Source organism: Syngnathus scovelli, chromosome 20, assembly GCF_024217435.2.
Source record: "Syngnathus scovelli strain Florida chromosome 20, RoL_Ssco_1.2, whole genome shotgun sequence".
NCBI classification, from domain to species: domain Eukaryota; kingdom Metazoa; phylum Chordata; class Actinopteri; order Syngnathiformes; family Syngnathidae; genus Syngnathus; species Syngnathus scovelli.
The window spans coordinates 6,082,295-6,100,514 of record NC_090866.1 but is presented as its reverse complement, the minus strand read 5'-3'; the positions used below and the strand labels follow the sequence as shown (position 1 = coordinate 6,100,514).

General features: G+C 47.2%; 2 protein-coding genes and 1 long non-coding RNA gene across 3 annotated transcripts; 2 read left to right on the top strand and 1 right to left on the bottom strand.

Moving 5' to 3' along the window:
* Positions 1 to 5,415: 5,415 nt before the first annotated feature.
* LOC125990665 (C-type mannose receptor 2-like) lies at positions 5,416 to 14,242 on the top strand. Its single transcript, XM_049758080.2, has 29 exons — positions 5,416 to 5,658; positions 5,750 to 6,028; positions 6,467 to 6,666; positions 6,729 to 6,832; positions 6,917 to 7,038; positions 7,108 to 7,170; positions 7,241 to 7,399; positions 7,471 to 7,547; positions 7,878 to 7,992; positions 8,071 to 8,103; positions 8,171 to 8,341; positions 8,423 to 8,542; positions 8,613 to 8,723; positions 8,802 to 8,837; positions 8,930 to 9,064; positions 9,130 to 9,273; positions 9,403 to 9,534; positions 9,636 to 9,790; positions 10,155 to 10,278; positions 10,340 to 10,397; positions 10,467 to 10,533; positions 10,595 to 10,728; positions 10,804 to 10,847; positions 10,912 to 11,085; positions 11,147 to 11,301; positions 11,374 to 11,517; positions 11,816 to 11,904; positions 12,142 to 12,328; positions 12,388 to 14,242. The coding sequence occupies exons 2-29, from the start codon at positions 5,962 to 5,964 to the stop codon at positions 12,550 to 12,552; spliced, it is 3,285 nt and encodes a 1,094-aa protein (XP_049614037.1). The 5' UTR covers positions 5,416 to 5,658; positions 5,750 to 5,961; the 3' UTR covers positions 12,553 to 14,242.
* Positions 14,229 to 16,234, bottom strand: LOC125990197 (neuropeptide Y receptor type 2-like). The gene is made up of 3 exons (XM_049757063.2): positions 16,098 to 16,234; positions 14,969 to 15,730; positions 14,229 to 14,627 (listed from the first exon to the last, which is right to left on the bottom strand). The coding sequence occupies exons 2-3, from the start codon at positions 15,692 to 15,694 to the stop codon at positions 14,286 to 14,288; spliced, it is 1,068 nt and encodes a 355-aa protein (XP_049613020.1). The 5' UTR covers positions 15,695 to 15,730; positions 16,098 to 16,234; the 3' UTR covers positions 14,229 to 14,285.
* LOC137839784 (uncharacterized) lies at positions 15,254 to 16,222 on the top strand. Its single transcript, XR_011086011.1, has 3 exons — positions 15,254 to 15,387; positions 15,461 to 15,890; positions 16,093 to 16,222. It is a non-coding gene; the product is annotated as an uncharacterized lncRNA (long non-coding RNA).
* Positions 16,235 to 18,220: the final 1,986 nt, after the last annotated feature.

The following is an 18,220-nucleotide window of genomic DNA, read 5'->3' as shown; positions in this document are numbered from 1 at the left end:
TGCTAACTTAACCGTTGCACGAATTGTCAGAGGAACATCATGGTGAGACCGAGCCGTATTTCTCCTCATTTCGTTCTACTTTCTCTAGTTTTATTTGCAAATTTAACATCTAGATGTTAAGAGGCAGTTGCATATTTGACCGAATTCGTTTTTTAAGCTCGGGTTTGCTTTGACGTGCTTTCGTGAGGTAGCATGCCGACTGAATTCGTTCGCTCGCGAAAAGTTGGGAAAATAAAGAAACCCACTCGTGAAATTGGAGATAAGTTTCCCTTTTTTTGCAGTTAAATTTGTGCAAAAACAATCGAGTGCGCAAGCGAAGCTGAGCCTTTAGTTATTGGCAGTGGTTATTTTACCGTGGGTAAACGCTGAATGGTAAACATCACCTGCTACTTTTTTACACAGCAAAACAATATTAAGAAACTGAACAACTAATTTATTCAGACTCCAGAGATATGTAATGTTGTTATAGTTACCCAAAACAAATAATTATATATTTCCTTAATATAATTTAATAACTAGAACTTTAATGGCACTGTATAACTTAAGCCTTTCATTTTGCGCTCATTTGAAGAGTTTAAAATCCTTCAAACCTCACAGTTATAACGTGTTACTGGAGGTGCAATGATTGACAGTCGATCCAACGAGCTCATGTTTCTGTTCCTGATGACAACATGTTATCAGCAGGCAGGAGCAGTGATTTGACACTCACACGCTAGGCACTCGCTCCCCCGTCGCTCGTCCTGCTGTCTAATGACATCTCGCGTCATTTATGTTCTCCTGCTAACAGGTTATCTGTGTTAGAAATGTGACAGACGTCTCGCTGACATATCACAACAAACACGTCATGCAAGCAGTAATACACAAAAATAAGTGCAATTTGACTCAATGTGTAGTACAAGTAAAAAAAATTAATTAAATGGTTCTCATCCCTCAGAGTGAAAATGAAGCTACTCTTGGTGTTCGTGGCGCTGGCAGTCCCCACCTGGGCTCAGGTCGCACAGCGGAAAGACGTCTACAGCGACGTCCTTCCATCCGCTGCTAGGAGGGGACGGTGGGGGGGGGCTAAGTGTAATCACAAGGTCCAGGAGGGACATGAGCGGTCTCAATTGCCAAACCACTTCCCCCAATTGCATTTGTTTATTTCTTCATGCATGCAACTGCTTGAAGAGCTGCATCGAAATACAAGTCACCTAAACCTTTCTGGTGGTACGAGTGACTACCCAAAAATATCACATTTTCCGCGGCGCAGAGAACGAAAGGTATAAGATTTGGTCTGGTGATCAGGAGACCTGGGTTCGAGTCCCACTCTGTGTAACATTTACATATTACACAGTCATGTGTGAGATTCGAACATGGTTCTCCTGGACTCAAGGCAAAATCTTCAACCACAAGACCATTTGAGATCTTAAAATGCAAGCCCGATTATTTGTATTTATCCATTACTTTAAACAAATTTGGTTACAGGAATGAGCGGCAAAATTTTCATGGCAATATGGTCCAATGGTATACCGCACAGGTGTCAAACGCCAGTCCTCGGGGCCGCATTCCAACATGTTTTCTAAGATTCCCTCGTTAAGTGCACCTGTGTCAAAAGTTAGGCTCCTGCAGAACGTGAAAATGAACTGATGTTTTCACTCAGGTGTGTTTAACGAGGCTAACTTGGAAAACATATTGGAACCCAGCCCCCCAAGGACTAGAGTTCGACACCCCTGGTATACCGTATTGGCCCGAATATAAGATGACCCCGATTATAAGACGACCCCCTCTTTTTCAAGACTCGTTTGAAAAAAGACTTTTTGACTCAAGTTTGAAGAAAGACTTTTTGAACACCAAATGTATTTTTAAACACAAAACACCCCAGCCCCAACCATAACCCTAGCCCCAACCATACCCCTAGCTCTAACCCTCACTCCAACCCTAACCCTCACCCAAGGCCTAAGATTTAGGGAGGTGTATGGTTTAATGGGGTAGCACACGAGCAACTGTGTTGCAAATTTTTCCATGATAAAATATTTTAGATCCTGCTGAGATTTGAATTTAGGGCACCCGGGTGAGAGTCCAGAGAGGTAACCACTACGCTATAGAACCCTCACTAGTTGTGCATGGAAGGTATGTATATGGTTTAATGGAGCAGCTCACAAGCGAATAGTATAGATCAGTGGTCCCCAACCTTTTTTGCGCCACGGACCGGTTACGTGGCAGAAATATTTTCGTGGACCGGCCTTTCTATAAATAAATAATACATTTAAATAAATAAATAATACATGTATAATAAATATATAAATACGATGAAATAAAATGATACGACTGGCATAAAAACAAGTATAAACGACGTAATATTTTTATTAATTATTTTTTAGTAATTTATTACTTATTAAATTTTATGAATAAAACTCACCATTACGTTGAATTAGCGGGAGCACTGAGCTTGTTTCTCAGAAAACGTAAACGGAGACAATAACGTGATTGGGGCGTGGTTCTGGCAATTTGCAGCAATCTGATTAGTCAGACGTGCAAATGCTATAATCTGATTGGCTGAAGGAAAGGTAAGCGTAGTTATGTAAATTTGTACTGCGGGGTACGTGGCACAGGTTTTGGAAGGCAGTTTTCAAGTCTTTGACTGTTACCCTCCATCTCACATGACTTCAAGTGACTGCAATGAAATTGCAGTCCTGATTAAAGTGACTGCAATTGAATTGCTGTCACTTTGAGACATGTGAGATGGAGAGTAACAGTCAAAGACTTGTGTCCATGGCAGTGACAGCAGGGCACCGCTCACCTCGAGACTGAAAACTGCCTTCCAAAACTTAAGTGCCATTGCACCAACCACCAAGCATGAGAAAGTTCAAATGAGTGAAGCAAATTTGCTCTTAAAAACACAAAGACTTGCATTCCAGTTGATTAATTTATTGGACAGAAAAGCAGTTTCAAACATTTGAGCAGTCAATGTTTGTGTGGGGCGAATTTAATTGCTCACAAACATTGATGACAGGCCTTGCATGGAAGCAGCTTAAGTGTTTGATGAGCTCAGATGAGACGTCATTACTTTTAATGACACAAGCGCCACCAGGGGGAAGGTGAGCACATGCTATCAGCTGACATTTGGGACAAAAACTAAGTACCAGGTACTGCACAGTACCATCACCACACACTTTTGGACATGTTTTTCCATGACACTAACGCAAACCAAGTTAAATATTGATTGATTGAACATTTATTGATCCCCGGGGTTGGGGAAATTCAGGCCCCAGCAGTATTCATACCACAGAGCGGGTATATAAAAGACACAGATGGCATGAGCGCAACTCAATAGGCTCTTACAAGGCTGCCACACAACGGCGCCACAAAGAAAGCCTGTAAGTGCGAAAGCGGCCAACCAGCGCACCCCCCCCCCCAACACCAAAGAACACCCATAGCCTCCACGGGGTTCATAAACAGGTGTAAAGGCAGCCAAGTTCAACGGCGCCCAATGGACCGAGGTCGTGAATTGGTAAAACATCACAAAACAGGCAAACGTGTGAGCAGCGTCCTGGGCACCCAGTCGGGGCACGAGCAGATGATCATCATGGGGCTAGCACGGCAAAGGTCGTTGGGTCCGACGAGCACGAGGGAGCGGACTCCCCACAGGGGTCGCGGCTGCGAGGCCAAGGCAAGGGACCTGGTTAGCACCGGCTGGATGAGCAGGAAGCCGTCGTAGAGTCACGGCGGTCCCGACCGCTGTGCGCAGCCATCCCAGACCCAGGGAAAAAAAATATCCGATCCGAAGCGATCTGCACACGCCGAGGTGCAGTAGAAGGCACCAGCATCGCCGAATGGACAAATAGAAAGGAAAAGGAGAAAAGAAGGAAATAAAGAGGAAAAGAGAGAACACTGCTGGGAGGCTGCCACTCACAGCTGCGCCATACCAATATATATATATATATATATATATATATTATATATATTATATATATACTACCGTTCAAAAGTTTGGGGTCACATTGACATTTCCTTATTTTTGAAGGAAAAGCACTGTACTTTTCAATGAAGATAATTTTAAACTAGTCTTAACTTTAAAGAACTACACTCTATACATTGCTAATGTGGTAAATGACTATTCTAGCTGCAAATGTCTGGTTTTTGGTGCAATATCTACATAGGTGTATAGAGGCCCATTTTCAGCAACTATCACTCCAGGGTTCTAATGGTACAATGTGTTTGCTCATTGGCTCAGAAGGCTAATTGATGATTAGAAAACCCTTGTGCAATCATGTTCACACATCTGAAAACAGTTTAGCTCGTTACAGAAGCTACAAAACTGACCTTCCTGTGAGCAGATTGAGTTTCTGGAGCATCACATTTGTGGGGTCAATTAAACGCTCAAAATGGCCAGAAAAAGAGAACTTTCATCTGAAACTCGACAGTCTATTCTTGTTCTTAGAAATGAAGGCTATTCCATGTGAGAAATTGCTAAGAAATTGAACATTTCCTACAACGGTGTGTACTACTCCCTTCAGAGGACAGCCCAAACAGGCTCTAACCAGAGTCGAAAAAGAAGTGGGAGGCCGCGTTGCACAACTGAGCAAGAAGATAAGTCTCTAGTTTGAGAAACTGACGCCTCACAGGTCCCCAACTGGCATCTTCATTAAATAGTACCCGCAAAACACCAGTGTCAACATCTACAGTGAAGAGGCGGCTGCGGGATTCTGGGCTTCAGGGCAGAGTGGCAAAGAAAAAGCCATATCTGAGACTGGGCAACAAAAGAAAAAGATTAAGATGGGCAAAAGAACACAGACATTGGACAGAGGAAGACTGGAAAAAAGTGTTGTGGACGGATGAATCCAAGTTTGAGGTGTTTGGATCACAAAGAAGAACGTTTGTGAGACGGAGAACAAATGAAAAGATGCTGGAAGAATGCCTGACGCCATCTGTTAAGCATGAACCCCATTGAGCTGTTGTGGGAGCAGCTTGACCGTATGGTACGCAAGAAGTGCCCATCCAACCAATCCAACTTGTGGGAGCTGCTTCTGGAAGCGTGGGGTGCAATTTCTCCAGATTACCTCAACAAATTAACAGCTCGAATGCCAAAGGTCTGCAATGCCGTAATTGCTGCAAATGGAGGATTCTTTGACGAAAGCAAAGTTTGATGTAAAAAAAAAATCTTATTTCAAATACAAATCATTATTTCTAACCTTGTCAATGTCTTGACTCTATTTTCTATTCATTTCCCAACGTTTGGTGGTGAATAAGTGTGACTTTTCATGGAAAACATAAAATTGTTTGGGTGACCCCAAACTTTTGAACGGTAGTGTATATTTTAACTAATCAGCTTTTTTATACATTTCTAAACCTTTGATTTAACTTAATTTTCATACGTTTCTGAACCTTGCAGTGGTATATAGGTCGCACTATGTGGATTGCGTGTCTGGCATTGAAACTTTGGTTGTATTCGGGACAGGACTAGATCAGCGCAAATCTTTTTGCCACCAAAAATGCTCGCACACTCTCCGCCTTCGTTGAAAGCCGTGACGAAAACGGGGCGAGCGAGGCGCCGCTCTCGGGCAAAGCTTTAAAATGACATCATGAAGTCCTGCTCCACGGCTTGCGGGTGTTTTGTTAAAGGGCGACAGAAGCTGTTGCATGGGGCACCGCGCTACGCTGCGTCACCTTTGCGCTTCGGTGCGTGACTGCGCGTGAGCTTACCTGCTCGACTTTATAAGCCGACCAGGTACCCCTGACCCGCATCTACTCACCACTGGCCCATTTGCAGAGACCTGAATAATACCCGGCGCTGCTTCAGAGCCTTGATTCTCCTTCAACTTCAGTTTCGGCTTCAAGTTCTGCTCAACTTCAAGTTCTCCTTCAACTCCTTCTTCTGCTTCATTTTCAGCATCAACTTCAAGTTCTTCTTCAACTCCCTCTTCTGCTTCATTTTCTGCTTCAGATTCTGTCTGCGTGGGCCAGGCTGCCCGATTGGACATCATGAGCATCCCCACACTTGTGGTGGCATTGACACTGACGTTGTGCGCCTGGATTACGCTTTGTGGAGGTAATTTGAATGTTTGAAGAGAAAAAAATAAGAATTGAAGGCGCCAATTTGGATAAAATAACTTGAAGGGGAAAAAAAGTAACGTTTGAAAGTGTGGCGCCTTCGGAGAGGAGTCGAGCGCAGCTAGCACCCGTGCACGACACGCACGAGCTCGTTCATATTTTTCTGCCGTTACTTTTTGTTGTCCTTCAATAGAAGGTAAAAGCGCCGCCGTGTTTTGGTTAAAAAAAAAAAAAGGCGCTCTATTAATAGGCAAATCGCGGGTGAGTTGACTAGCTTAACTTGAAAGTTTTTCTTTTGACACGCAGACACACACATTCGTAGCATCCGAGTGAGCACTTGTGAATGCGTTACTCCCCTGCGACCACGCGAGGGCGCCGTTTTCAGGCGCTGATGTGTCAGACTGAACAGCCAGCCAAATGTGCCCTCCCTCGTCAGACATTTCGTGCGATTCCGGATGGGAGGTGTTCGGCTCCAGCTGCTACAAGAAGATGTCAGCCACCAACGGTTGGCTGGGGGCCCGTTTACACTGCGCCCTGGAGGGCGGCGACCTGGTCTCCTTCAACTCATTGGCCGAAGAAGATTTTGTGAAGGGCAAAATGGGGAACGACCCGTTCTGGATCGGACTCGCCAACCTGGTGAGTTTAAATGCGAGGAGGGGCTGTGCTGGGTTGACAACCGCGATTGGTCTCCTCCGCAGGAATGCGGCCATAAGTTGTGTCGTCGAATGTCAAGCAAGGAGCCGAAATGGTCCGACGACACACCGCTGATCTACACCAACTGGGGTGCCGATCAAGCCGTAAAGTAAGAAAGTCACATTGTGGAGCAAGCTCGCGCAACAAAAGCCTGACAGACAGCATTGTTGTCGCTGCCCCCCGACTCCGACAGCACCACATCGGAGTCCTGTACCTACTTCAACCGAAGAGGATATTACACCGAAAGGCGCGACAAGTGGAGAACCGGCTTGTGCGAGTCCTCCCTGGCGTACATGTGCAAACGCTCGCCCGACGGTAAGCCGCTCGTCGTCGGTCATGTCGAGGAGAGGAGCGCCGCCCGTCACGTTGTCTTCCCGCACGCAGGTTGCCCGGACGGACAACCGTGCTCCAAGAAGGCCGACGGTTTGGCTCTCTCTCCGGTGCAAAGTGAGTGGCTTCTTTCTGCCCCTTGGCCGCCCGTCACAGGTTTCTCCTCAATCTTACTTTGGGCCTTCAGCTTCTGCCTGCGACCCCGGCGACTTGCTCCACGGCCCCTTTTGCTACCACTACTTTGAGGAGACAATAAAAACATGGCAGGCAGCTGAGGATGACTGCGTCTTGCGGGGAGGTCACCTGGCAAGCCTCCACTCGCGGGAAGACGGCAAATGGATGCGTGGTGAGCACCAAGGCCCATCATCACGTTTTGGGTGCTCTTCTTGCATTAAAGCTGAGTTCTCCCTCTGCAAGCTCACGCATCCGTCTATCCTTGGCTGGGACTGCACAAAACATCGAATGGGTTTGAGTGGACTGACAAAACATCTTCAGTAAGTAACACACTCACAGTAAGTTTGGGGCAAGAATAAAGTCCCAATGATGGTCACACACATCTGGTCCTCTGCATTGAAGCCATCCCCGTGTGATTTTAATACATCCCCTGGGGGAGAGGGGAGCGGTGCCGGGCTCAGGAATCATTTGGTGATCAAAAGCGAAGTGAAACGCTTACAAACTGTTCCGACCTTATTTTCAATGTTCACCTTTCAGAAGAAACCTTTGGCCAAATTGCGAGATGATGACAGTAGTAGTAGAATGTTGTCGAGAGAGTGAGGGAAAGCATAAGGGCAATGCGCTGAGCACGTCACCAATGTCGTCCACAGGACTTCATCTTGTGGCACCAAGGTAATCCAGACTCCAATACCTGCGGTGCTCTGTCGCACGTTGGACAGATCTTTACCTACGGAACCTCACATACCCAGTACATCTGTCAAAAAGGTGCGCAGGCCGCGCGCCGTCACCACCGGGCACTTTTTGTATACGTTCATGCTTGTTCTCATTTGCACTCCCTCGCAGCCAAGTCCACCAGTCCTCCTCCGCCGCTCCCAGGTGGGTCAGGGGCCGGCGGCACGCGTTCCCGCCATCCGCGGCCATTCTCACCACTTGTGCCTTGCAGGCTGGAGCGACAAATGCGGCTGGGAGTGGCTGGACAACCCCGCCAACGACTTCTGCTACCTGATGAGAGGGAACGGGCTCAAAAGCTGGAAGGAGGCGCGCGACGACTGCAACCTCCACGATGCCCATCTGCTCACTATCACGGACTCTCACGAGCAGGCTTTTGTGCACGGTGTGTGTGTGTGTGTGTGTGCGCAGTCTTAATGTCCGCACTTGTGTTTTGGCGCTACCATGTGGAAACTTTGATCCAAAGGTCACAGCAAGGCCGTGCTCACCACTCCCTCCCTGTGGCTGGGCGCCGACGCCCCCTTCGCCGAGAGCGGCGGCCGGTGGGCCGACGGCTCCCCGTTCAGCTACGTCCACCTGAGCGCCGGTTTGTGGCGAGCCACGCTCATTTCCCCATTCAGGAACTTAGCGCTTAGTCTCTGTTGGCCCCCTTGCAGGTCACCATGGCGACAAAGTTGGGGGAGGCTGCCTTTCCTTTCTCATTGACAACGGCGACTGGAAATTTGACGTGTGCGAGATCAAGAGAGGCTACATCTGCAAGAGAACAGGTAGGAGGGCGGGGTGGGACGGGACGGGCCGCGACCCACTATCTCAAGGCGTGCTGACGTTTGCCTTTGGTCTTGCAGCGGCGACAGCGCAACAAGCTCCGCTGCCTCACGCCGGTAAGAAATTGCCGCTTGCAAAGATGGTCAACCAAAACTAATTAACCTGCCCTGCCTCGCCCCCGCCCAACCGCCCGCCCGCCCGCCCGCAGGTTTCCTCAAGCAAGAGATATGTGAGAACGCCGACAACCGAGCCATTTGCCCCGAAGACAGAGTCATGCGCATCCAGTCGGCCTTCTACGGACGGAGGAGCAGCAACGTCTGCTCGGCCCAACGCGGCTCAGACGGTAGGAGGCCCCGCCGACTGTCGGCCGTCCTTTAGCTGACGTGTCAACTTGGTGCCCTCTCGCAGCCAAATGTACGGTGGAAGGTGCCCTCCTTCACTACAGGAAAGAGTGCGACAACTACCACCAGTGCCTCGTTAAGCCCATGAAGGAGGACCCCTGCCCCGAGGTCTCCAAATACCTCCAGATGGTCTACACCTGCGAAACGGACGGTAGGTGTCGTCTCGTCGATGCCAAGTGAATTGTTGTGTGCCGCGCTGCCTTTACTGCTGCGGGTGTGTCAATGCACAAACCAGTTAACCAGCTATGAGGTCCTGAATAACATTTTTCGTTGTCCAAAGAGTGTTTTCACAGTTTAGGCAACACCCAAGGCAGCCTGAAAAAGTTGAGGCTGAGAGCCTCCTCCTCATTGAGCGGCTTCGGGCCCGACAAGGCTTGCCTCAATGGGAAAAGCTGCTGGAAACCGTTGAAGCGTACGTGGAGAACTCTGACACCACCACTCACACACACACACACACACACGCACAGTGCGTGTACACGCACGCACTATCTGGCTTCTCCTTCCTTCCCTCAGCTATAGACAGCTGGATCGAGGTGGACTTAGGCGAGATGAAAAAGGTGACCGGGATGGAGATCCAGATGTGTCCTTGGGCCTCCTCCAGGCACTGGTCCAGGTTTAAGATGACCCATAGTTTGGATGGCAAGGACTGGACCGACCACTCCCAGATCGTGAGTGGGCAGCCGTGGGCCAACTTGCTCCACTCTCTGTCCACTGTCTTTCTTTCTTGTCTTTCTTTTTTTTCTCTTTTTCCTCTCTCTCTCCTCTCTCCTCCTTTTCTCTTTCTCCCTCTCTTCTTTTCTCTTCCTCTCTTTTTCTCGCTCCGTCTCTCTCCTGTCGCTTCTCTCTTTCCCTCTTTTTCCTCTCTCCTTTTCTCTTTCTCCCTCTCTCCATTTCTCTTTCTCTCTTTTTCTTGCTCCGTCTCTCTCCTGCCTCTTTCCCTTGCTCTCTTTCTCTCTTTTCCTCTTTCTCTCCATCTCTCTTCTGTCTGTCTCCGTCTCTCGCTCGCTCTCTCACTCTTGTCTTTCTCGCCAGCTTTCCCCCGGAGCGACTCAGACCCTGATGGAGCCCGTGCTAGCCCAGTTCATCCGCATCCTGCCACTGGATCACCAATGGAACGTCGGCCTCCGCTTTGACGTCTTGGGATGCACGCTTGACAGTAAGCGAGCTGCCGGCGCCGCGCTCACCGTCAAAACCAACTGTGACTCTCGCGTCCGCAGATGTGATCGGCTGCGACGAGCAGTTCGTCAATGTCGCCTTGGACAAGCAGCCCACTACGTGAGTGGTCGCAGCGCGTCCGAGCTTTCCAATCAAGTGCGAGTCTCGCAACGGCCGTGTCGTCCGCAGGGTCTTCTGTCCGCCGGGTTGCGCCAAGTTGGACCCCCAAGTCTACGGCACGTGGGTGTACAAAGAGGTACGTGACGGCGCCGCCCGCCGCTCGCCCTCCTCTGACGCGGCGCTTTGCGTGAGCGCAGGAGTCTCACATCTGCGCCGCCGCCATTCACGCCGGCGTCGTCGCTGACAAGACTGGAGGAAAGTGCATCTTGCTGAAAGCGCCGGCGCAGAAGATCTTCAAAGCATCCGAACAGAACGGAATCCCCTCCAAACAGTGAGTGGCCCGCTATCAGCCGCGCGCTCTGATGACAGACGCCGGCTTAACGCGAGCGCCGGCGTCGATCCGCAGATTGAACCAAGACGGGCCTTTGACGTTCACGTTTGCCGACGGAGGTGAGTTGCCGAAGCGCCGTGGCGTCAAACGTGTGCGTGACACCTGGCGACGTCTCATGGGCAGAGATGAGATGCTTGGGACCTGAGTGGGAGGAGTTTGCCGGCTTTTGCTACAGCATTTTTGAGGACAAGAAGACCTGGACTGACGCTCAGCACGCCTGCGGGACTTTTGGCGCCCAGCTGGTGTCCGTGGGTTCCTTAGTGGAGCAGGAGTGGCTGAAGACGACTTTGTACTTTGGTACGCTGCCTCGCCTCGCCTCGTATGTTCGGAGATGTGACGTCTCGCCCTTCCTCTGCAGATGACAGCGACACGTGGACCGGACTCAATGACCTGGCTGTTCCCGGCATGTTCATGTGGTCAGACCACCGCCCTGTGACCTTGACCTTCTGGGCTGCCGGAGAGCCCAACAACGAGCTCCCCTTGGACGACAACTGCGTGGCGGCGGCTTACCAGGTGAGCTTGCAGGCATGCACGGCTACGCCCCCACCGGCAGCCACCCACACGCCCACCCCCTTTGTCTTTCAGACGGGACGCTGGATGCGGATGTTGTGCACGCAGCTCAATCGCTTCGTGTGCAAGATGCCCAAAGCGCATTACGCCATCGCCGCTGGAGAGCCCGAGACGGAAAGCGACGATTCCAAGGCCTTGTCCATGGTGTCGACCGGAACTGTGAGTGACACGCAAACGCTTTAGCCCAGGGTTGTCAAACTCCTTTTTATCACGAGCCACTTTGTCCTTGCGGCATCCCTCAGAGGGCCGTGTTTTATATGAAATATTCTCTTCAGTTATTGTTCAAATGACTACGGAAAGGATGAATAAACACAACATTGGTTTTGGCAAAAATCATGGGAGTTGACATGTCGGGCCTGATTTGGGAGTTTGACGCCTACGCTTGAGCCGCTTGCTTCTTGATCTTGTGGCCAAATGCGTGGATTGCAATATATACTGTTGCGTATGCCCAATGCAGTGCAAAGACCTTCTCCTGGAAATGATCAAAGGTCTTCAGGTGGGAAGTACCATCACCATCAAAGGGCAGGGCAACGAGAAGGCCAAGAGGTACACCAGGGTAAAGAAGGCAATCGTTTGGGCAAAGCGCCAACGCCTGTGTGTGTGTGTGTGTGTGTGTGTGTGTGTGTGTGTGTGTGTGTGTGTGTGTGTGTGTGTGTGTGTGTGTGTGTGTGTGTGTGTGTGTGTGTGTATGTGTGCGTGTGTGTGTGTGTGTGTGTGTGCGTGTGTGTGCGTGTGTGCGTGTGCGTGTGCGTGTGCGTGTGTGTGTGTGTCTCTCGCTCGCAGCTTCCAAGCCAGCTTGCTCAACGCCGACAACCAAACCATCCTGCAGCTCAAGCTGGACGCCGAGACCCAAACCGTCACACTGAGCTCCCAACTGGACAGTGACCAGGACCAGCAGCAGCTAAACCAGCAGCAGCTAAACCAGCTGCGCGTTGCCCGTATCCCCCTGCAACCTGGAGTGGACTTCAAGGTAACGCTCCATGCCGCGCACTCGCCAGCGCCCCCCGCCTAATTGCCTCTCTCGTTCAGATCGCCATCAGCTGCACCCAGCACGTCTTCCGCGTTTTGGCTGGGGGCCACCGGCTGCACTACGCCTACCAGCGCGACGTCCGACTGGCAGACATCAGGCTGCTGCGACTGCATGGCGACGTGTCGCTGAAGGTCGTCCGCCTGGCGACGGCGCCGCCCGTCTGAGCCTCAAAAACTACGACAACCCAACAGCGGCGGTCTCGTACCGTGCGCTGCCCGATAAGCTAAGTTTGTGCATGTTTTCTTGACACCTCAAAGCACTTACTGAGGTTCAGGAGAAAAGCGAGTGAGGAGAAAAAAAAAAAGAAAACAAATTACAGCAGCTATCCAGTTAACCAACTGCAAAAAAATCTAGAAAAAAAAAAAAGGTATTCCTTTTGTGTTATACAATATCTATATATGTATAAAGTATCTATGTATCTATCCACCGCCGCCATCTGGAGCTTATGGCTCCTAAAAAAAAATGTTTTTGAGTGACCTGTTTTGAATTCTACCTTTTGAATTATAATTTTATATCTATATATAAAGTAAATATCTATCTACACGGTGGCAGTAGATAGAATTCCAAATTTTGAATTCCAAATTTTGAATTATAATTATATCTATATATACAAAGTATCTATCTATATATCCGCCGCTGCCGCCGTCTGGGGCTTATGGCCCCTAAAAAAAAAAAAAAAAAAAAAAATTACAGCAGCTATCCAGTTAACCAACTGAAAAAAAATCTAGAAAAAAAATGGTAATCCTTTTGTGTTATACAATATCGATATATGTATAAAGTATCTAGGTATCTATCCACCGCCGCCATCTGGCGATGTTTTTGAGTGCCCTGTTTTGAATTCTACCTTTTGAATTATAATCATATATCTATATATAAAGTAAATATCTATCCACTGCCAACCGTCTGGGGCTTATGGCTCCTAAAAAAAAAAAAAAAAAAATTGAGTGCCCTGTTTTGAATTCTACATTTTGAATTATAATTATATCTCTATATATACAAAGTATCTATCTATATATCCGCCGCCGCCGTCTGGGGCTTATGGCTCCTAAAAAAAAAAAAAATTGAGTGCCCTGTTTTGAATTCTACATTTTGAATTATAATTATATCTCTATATATACAAAGTATCTATCTATATATCCGCCGCCGCCGTCTGGGGCTTATGGCCCCTAAAAAAAATAATAAAAAAATAAAAAAAATTACAGCAGCTATCCAGTTAATCAACTGCAAAAAAATCTAGAAAAAAAAATGGTATTCCTTTTGTGTTATACAATATCTATATATGTATAAGGTAGAATTCAAAACATATTTGCCTGTTTTGAATTCTACCTTTTGAATTATAATCATGTATCTATATATAAAGTAAATATCTATCCACTGCCACTGTCTGGGGCTTATGGCTCCTAAAAAAAAAAATTCTTCGAGTGCCCTGTTTTGAATTCTACCTTTTGAATTATAATCATATATCTTTATATGGGGCTTATGGCTCCTAAAAAAAAAAAATGTCTTTGAGTGCCCTGTTTTGAATTCTACATTTTGAATTATAATTCAAGCTATCCAGTTAACCAACTGCAAAAAAATCTAGAAAAAAACAAATGGTATTCCTTTTGTGTTATACAATATCTATATATGTATATAAAAAAAATATACATTTTTTTTATAGATATCAAAGTATCTATCTATATATCCGCCGCCGCCGTCTGGGGCTTATGGCCCAAAAAAAAAAATGTTTTTGAGTGTATTCTATTTAATCGAGGTTTGGCTAGAAGCAGTGTTTGTCCCTTTGTTTGACCCTTGACCTTTGTTTACCATATTATAAGTGTGTTCAATAAAATTGCAAAGACAAATTCTCAGTTTTTTTATTCATGAAGCTAATTTGATGCTAATGCTAAGTAGGATCTTAAAACTTGTAAGCTGGGGCAGGGGCCATTTTGTTCATCTTTTTGTGGATGTTAAAGGGCCTGTAGCACGTGCAGACGTCAAGGAAGGCACTCCTGTAGTTGCTGTTCATCCAGCCATAGAGAATGGGGTTGACGAAGGTGGAGCACATGGCCACCACGTGGAAGGCGCTGAAGAGCAGCTTGAAGTCGTCCATGTAGACCACACGGCCGTCCATGTCCACGGCAAGCTGGAAGGCGTGCAGCGGCAGCCAGCTGACGCCAAAGACGGCCACTACCGTCACCAGCATCTTGGTGGTCTTACGGCGGCGGCGGTGGGCGCGCGACAGGCGGCTGGCGTTCAGCTAGCTCCGAGGAACACACAAAAATAAAGGTATTAGCATTTTTAGCATCATGTATTCCAAAGCACTATTTAAAGCTGGACTCTGGAGTTCATTTTAGGACCATCCTGAAATTGAAATTTAGGGTTCTTAGTTCCTCTGTGCCACAAGATGGCAGCAAAGCAACATTTATTTTATTAGATTAAGCTATAGGGCCTTTCTCTGATTACCACTACTGGAAAAAATGTTTCAGTAAAGCTAGTCGCTATATTATGATCTTTTTTATGTTTGTCTTTACAGCAGTACTTGGAGAGCAAAATATTTGTAAGGCGGTGCTCGATGTATAAAACTTTCTATGATCTCACCTTGCTCCAGATGCACGCGTAGGCTCCTGTGTTGACAGCCAACGGCAGGCCGTACTGCAGCAACAACATGGCCAGGCTGTCGGGGGCGCTGCCGCTCCCCTCGGGCCACTTCTCGGCACACACCTGGATGGACTTGCCGGGCGTCAAGTGGAAGGTGGCGTACTCTCTGAAGATGGCCAGCGGGCTGGCGAAGAGCACGCTGACCACCCAGGTGATTGCCACTACAGAGGCGCACGCCCGTCGGGACATCCGCGGCGCGCCATCCGGGCGACGTGCCACGCTGCGGAGGCGGTCCACCGCAATAACGTTCAGCGTGATGGTGGACACGTGCACGGCGGCGCCCTGCGCGCACGGCAGGGCGAAGCACAGCGCCTGGCCGAACGCCCACTCGCCACGGAGGGTGTACGCCAACGTGAACGGTAAGCAGAGCGATGCCACCAGGAGGTCGGCCAGAGCCAGATTGGCGATGAAGAAATTGGTGACGGTTCGCAGGCGGCGGAAACGAAACACCACGTGGATCACTAAGGTGTTGCCCACCACGCCCAGGGTGATGATGATGCCGTACGCCATGATGAGCGCCGCACGGATGGAGGGCAGGTGGGTGCTGTCCTCCAGGCCCGGATAGGCCGCCTGGTTCTCAACGGGCACCGTTCCCATGCTGGCCCAACAGCAGTTCGCGTAGGACTCGGGTGCCGACAGCCACAGTGCCTCATTTGCCGCGTCCATGTTGCGGCGACCCTATCGGCCGGCCGGCCGGCTGGCCTGCCGAAGCAACGTATAACGTCAGTCTGTAACTAAAGATATTCGGCGTTGTTTGAGAGGCTACAAAGTCAACGCGAGTAAACTCCAGCACCGGAGGTCCCCAATGGACCCATCTGTGTGAAACTTTGAGGCTGAGGAGCCGATGAACAAGGCGGTCAAGGTGAGCAGAGGGTTTGAACACGGGACCTCCAAACTCAAAGCAAGAATCCGACATTTTGACTTCACCGGCGGAGCTACTTTCACACAATCTTTAAAAGCTTTCAAGGATTTGCAAAAAGTGCTGGCAAGGAAGGTGCCATCATTTTCCAGACATATTTCCTTAAGACAGAATGTGTCATGCGTATTTTTCTTTTTTTTCCCAGCTTACCTCAATGTGCAAGTTGACGTGAAGTTCTTTTGCTCTCCACGTCCATGGGCAGATGACGGGAAGGAAAGACGCAAAGCAGACGCAAGCTTGGTCTCCACTGAGAAGCCGGTTGAAAATGCGACGAGCTCCGACTGCGCGTCACAGCCCCCCCTCACCGCCCGCCGCCGTCACACAGGATGCGCATGCAGGTCAGACGCTCACATAATTGGCTATCGTTTCTGTTGTCGTCCATTTCTTTTGTTCTAAAAAGACTATTTAGATACTATTTTTTTGCAGCTTGATGGAATAGAATTGAACTTTTCTTGTCACAGTTCCAGAAACAAAGAATCCGCATCAAAGAAAAAAATGAATAAAAAGAAAAAAATATATATTTCATGTCACTGTTCCAGAAACAGAGAATCAGAATCTAAAATTTAAAAAAATAAAAATAAAAGAAAGAAATTTAAGAGGATAAACACACTTCTTTTTTTTCATTTCAATAAATTTAAATTGAAAGTCCTCATTCATTCCTCACTCCTTTCCATCAATTCATCCATCCATTTATTATTCCATTCATTCATTTATTTAGTTACTAGCTCTCAACTGGTCTGTTCTGTACAACGTCCCGCTCGATCCTGTTCTAAAATTGATTTCAGTCTATCAAAGAGAACATGATGAGACATAGGGGTGATTGATTATTAATCAGTGCCATCCTTCCTCTCTTCAACACTGCCCCCAAAACACCGCAGGTTGTTTGTTAGCCCTCGTATGATGGCACCTTTTTTAAGCACATTATCGATCGAGTGTGATGACCCGTGACAGTTTTGTTTGTAAATGTGGTGCGTGCGCATGTATCTAGGCTACATTCATACATATACATGGATGGCCAGACATTACGCAACAATGTCTTTTCCGGAGATTGCGTGACGCGCCATTAATGAGCAGGCTTGGAGTCATCTTTGAAATCTTCTTAATGAGCACATTTATTTATACAGCATGGCAATTAAAATGCGATTTAATTTTAAAAAAATCAATTACTTTGAAAGCGCATGTTTGTCTCTGTTAATCTAGAGACTTTTCCCTGAATGCTAACGAAGTAATCGGAAAATGCTCATCAAAGTCCACAGGGGTGGGTTGGGCAATTTGGAGGCGGCCGTCTGATTAGTTGAGCATCTTCTCCTCTGACTATATTTACCTCAACATTTAAAAATATGGCGCCGCCAACAATAAGTAAAGATTCATTATGTGTACGAATAGGCTAGTTCTATGCAGGTTATTCTTGATGCTGCAATAAAATAATATTAATAAATAAATGAAAAAACAATAATGTGATCATGAAATAATAAAAATATGAAATAATGTAATACTCAAAGAATAAAATAAAAATGCAAAAGTTTTAATACCTGTACAAATAGGGTAGTTCTCTTCGGGTTATTCTTGATGCTGCAATAAAAAAATAATTAATCAATAAATAGAAATAATGAAATAAAAAATAATAATGTGATAATATAAGAATAATAACAAATAAAATGAAATAATATAATAATAAAAATATAAAAGGTTATTACAATAAATAAACAGATGACTAACTGCCCTTTTGACCTTTTTGAGGTGCCACTTTGTGGTTTAACAAGAGTGAACGTGAGATTTTGCCAGTAAACAAGAACATTTGTCATTTTCTTTCGGGCAACGTTCCTTCACACCACCTCAAGTGTGGGAAAGCTTCCAGCCTGGCATCCTTGGAGGCCTGGCGCCAAGAGAACAAAACCACAAACAAACAAGAATGCTAACCAATCGCATGCATCTGGGAAAATGAGCTGAACTGTGTTACTTGCTTACTAAGAAGAAGAAAAAAAAAAAAAAAAATCGCATGGCAGCTGCTGGATAACCCACCAAAAAGTTCTGATGTTTCATTTTTTCATCAAAATAAGTCGCCATTTAAAGGGGTGTGTAAGCTTTTAATCAAAACAAATCAAGATAAGCTTGTGGAAATACATTTTTAATGGTCCCACAACAACTTGCATGACATCATACATCCAAACAGTCGTAGATATAGCTCACTGCAACTTGAATCATTACCTTCACTCGTAAAAATGTTTTTTTTTTTGTTTTTTCTTTCTAGACACAGTAAAAATTCAACTACC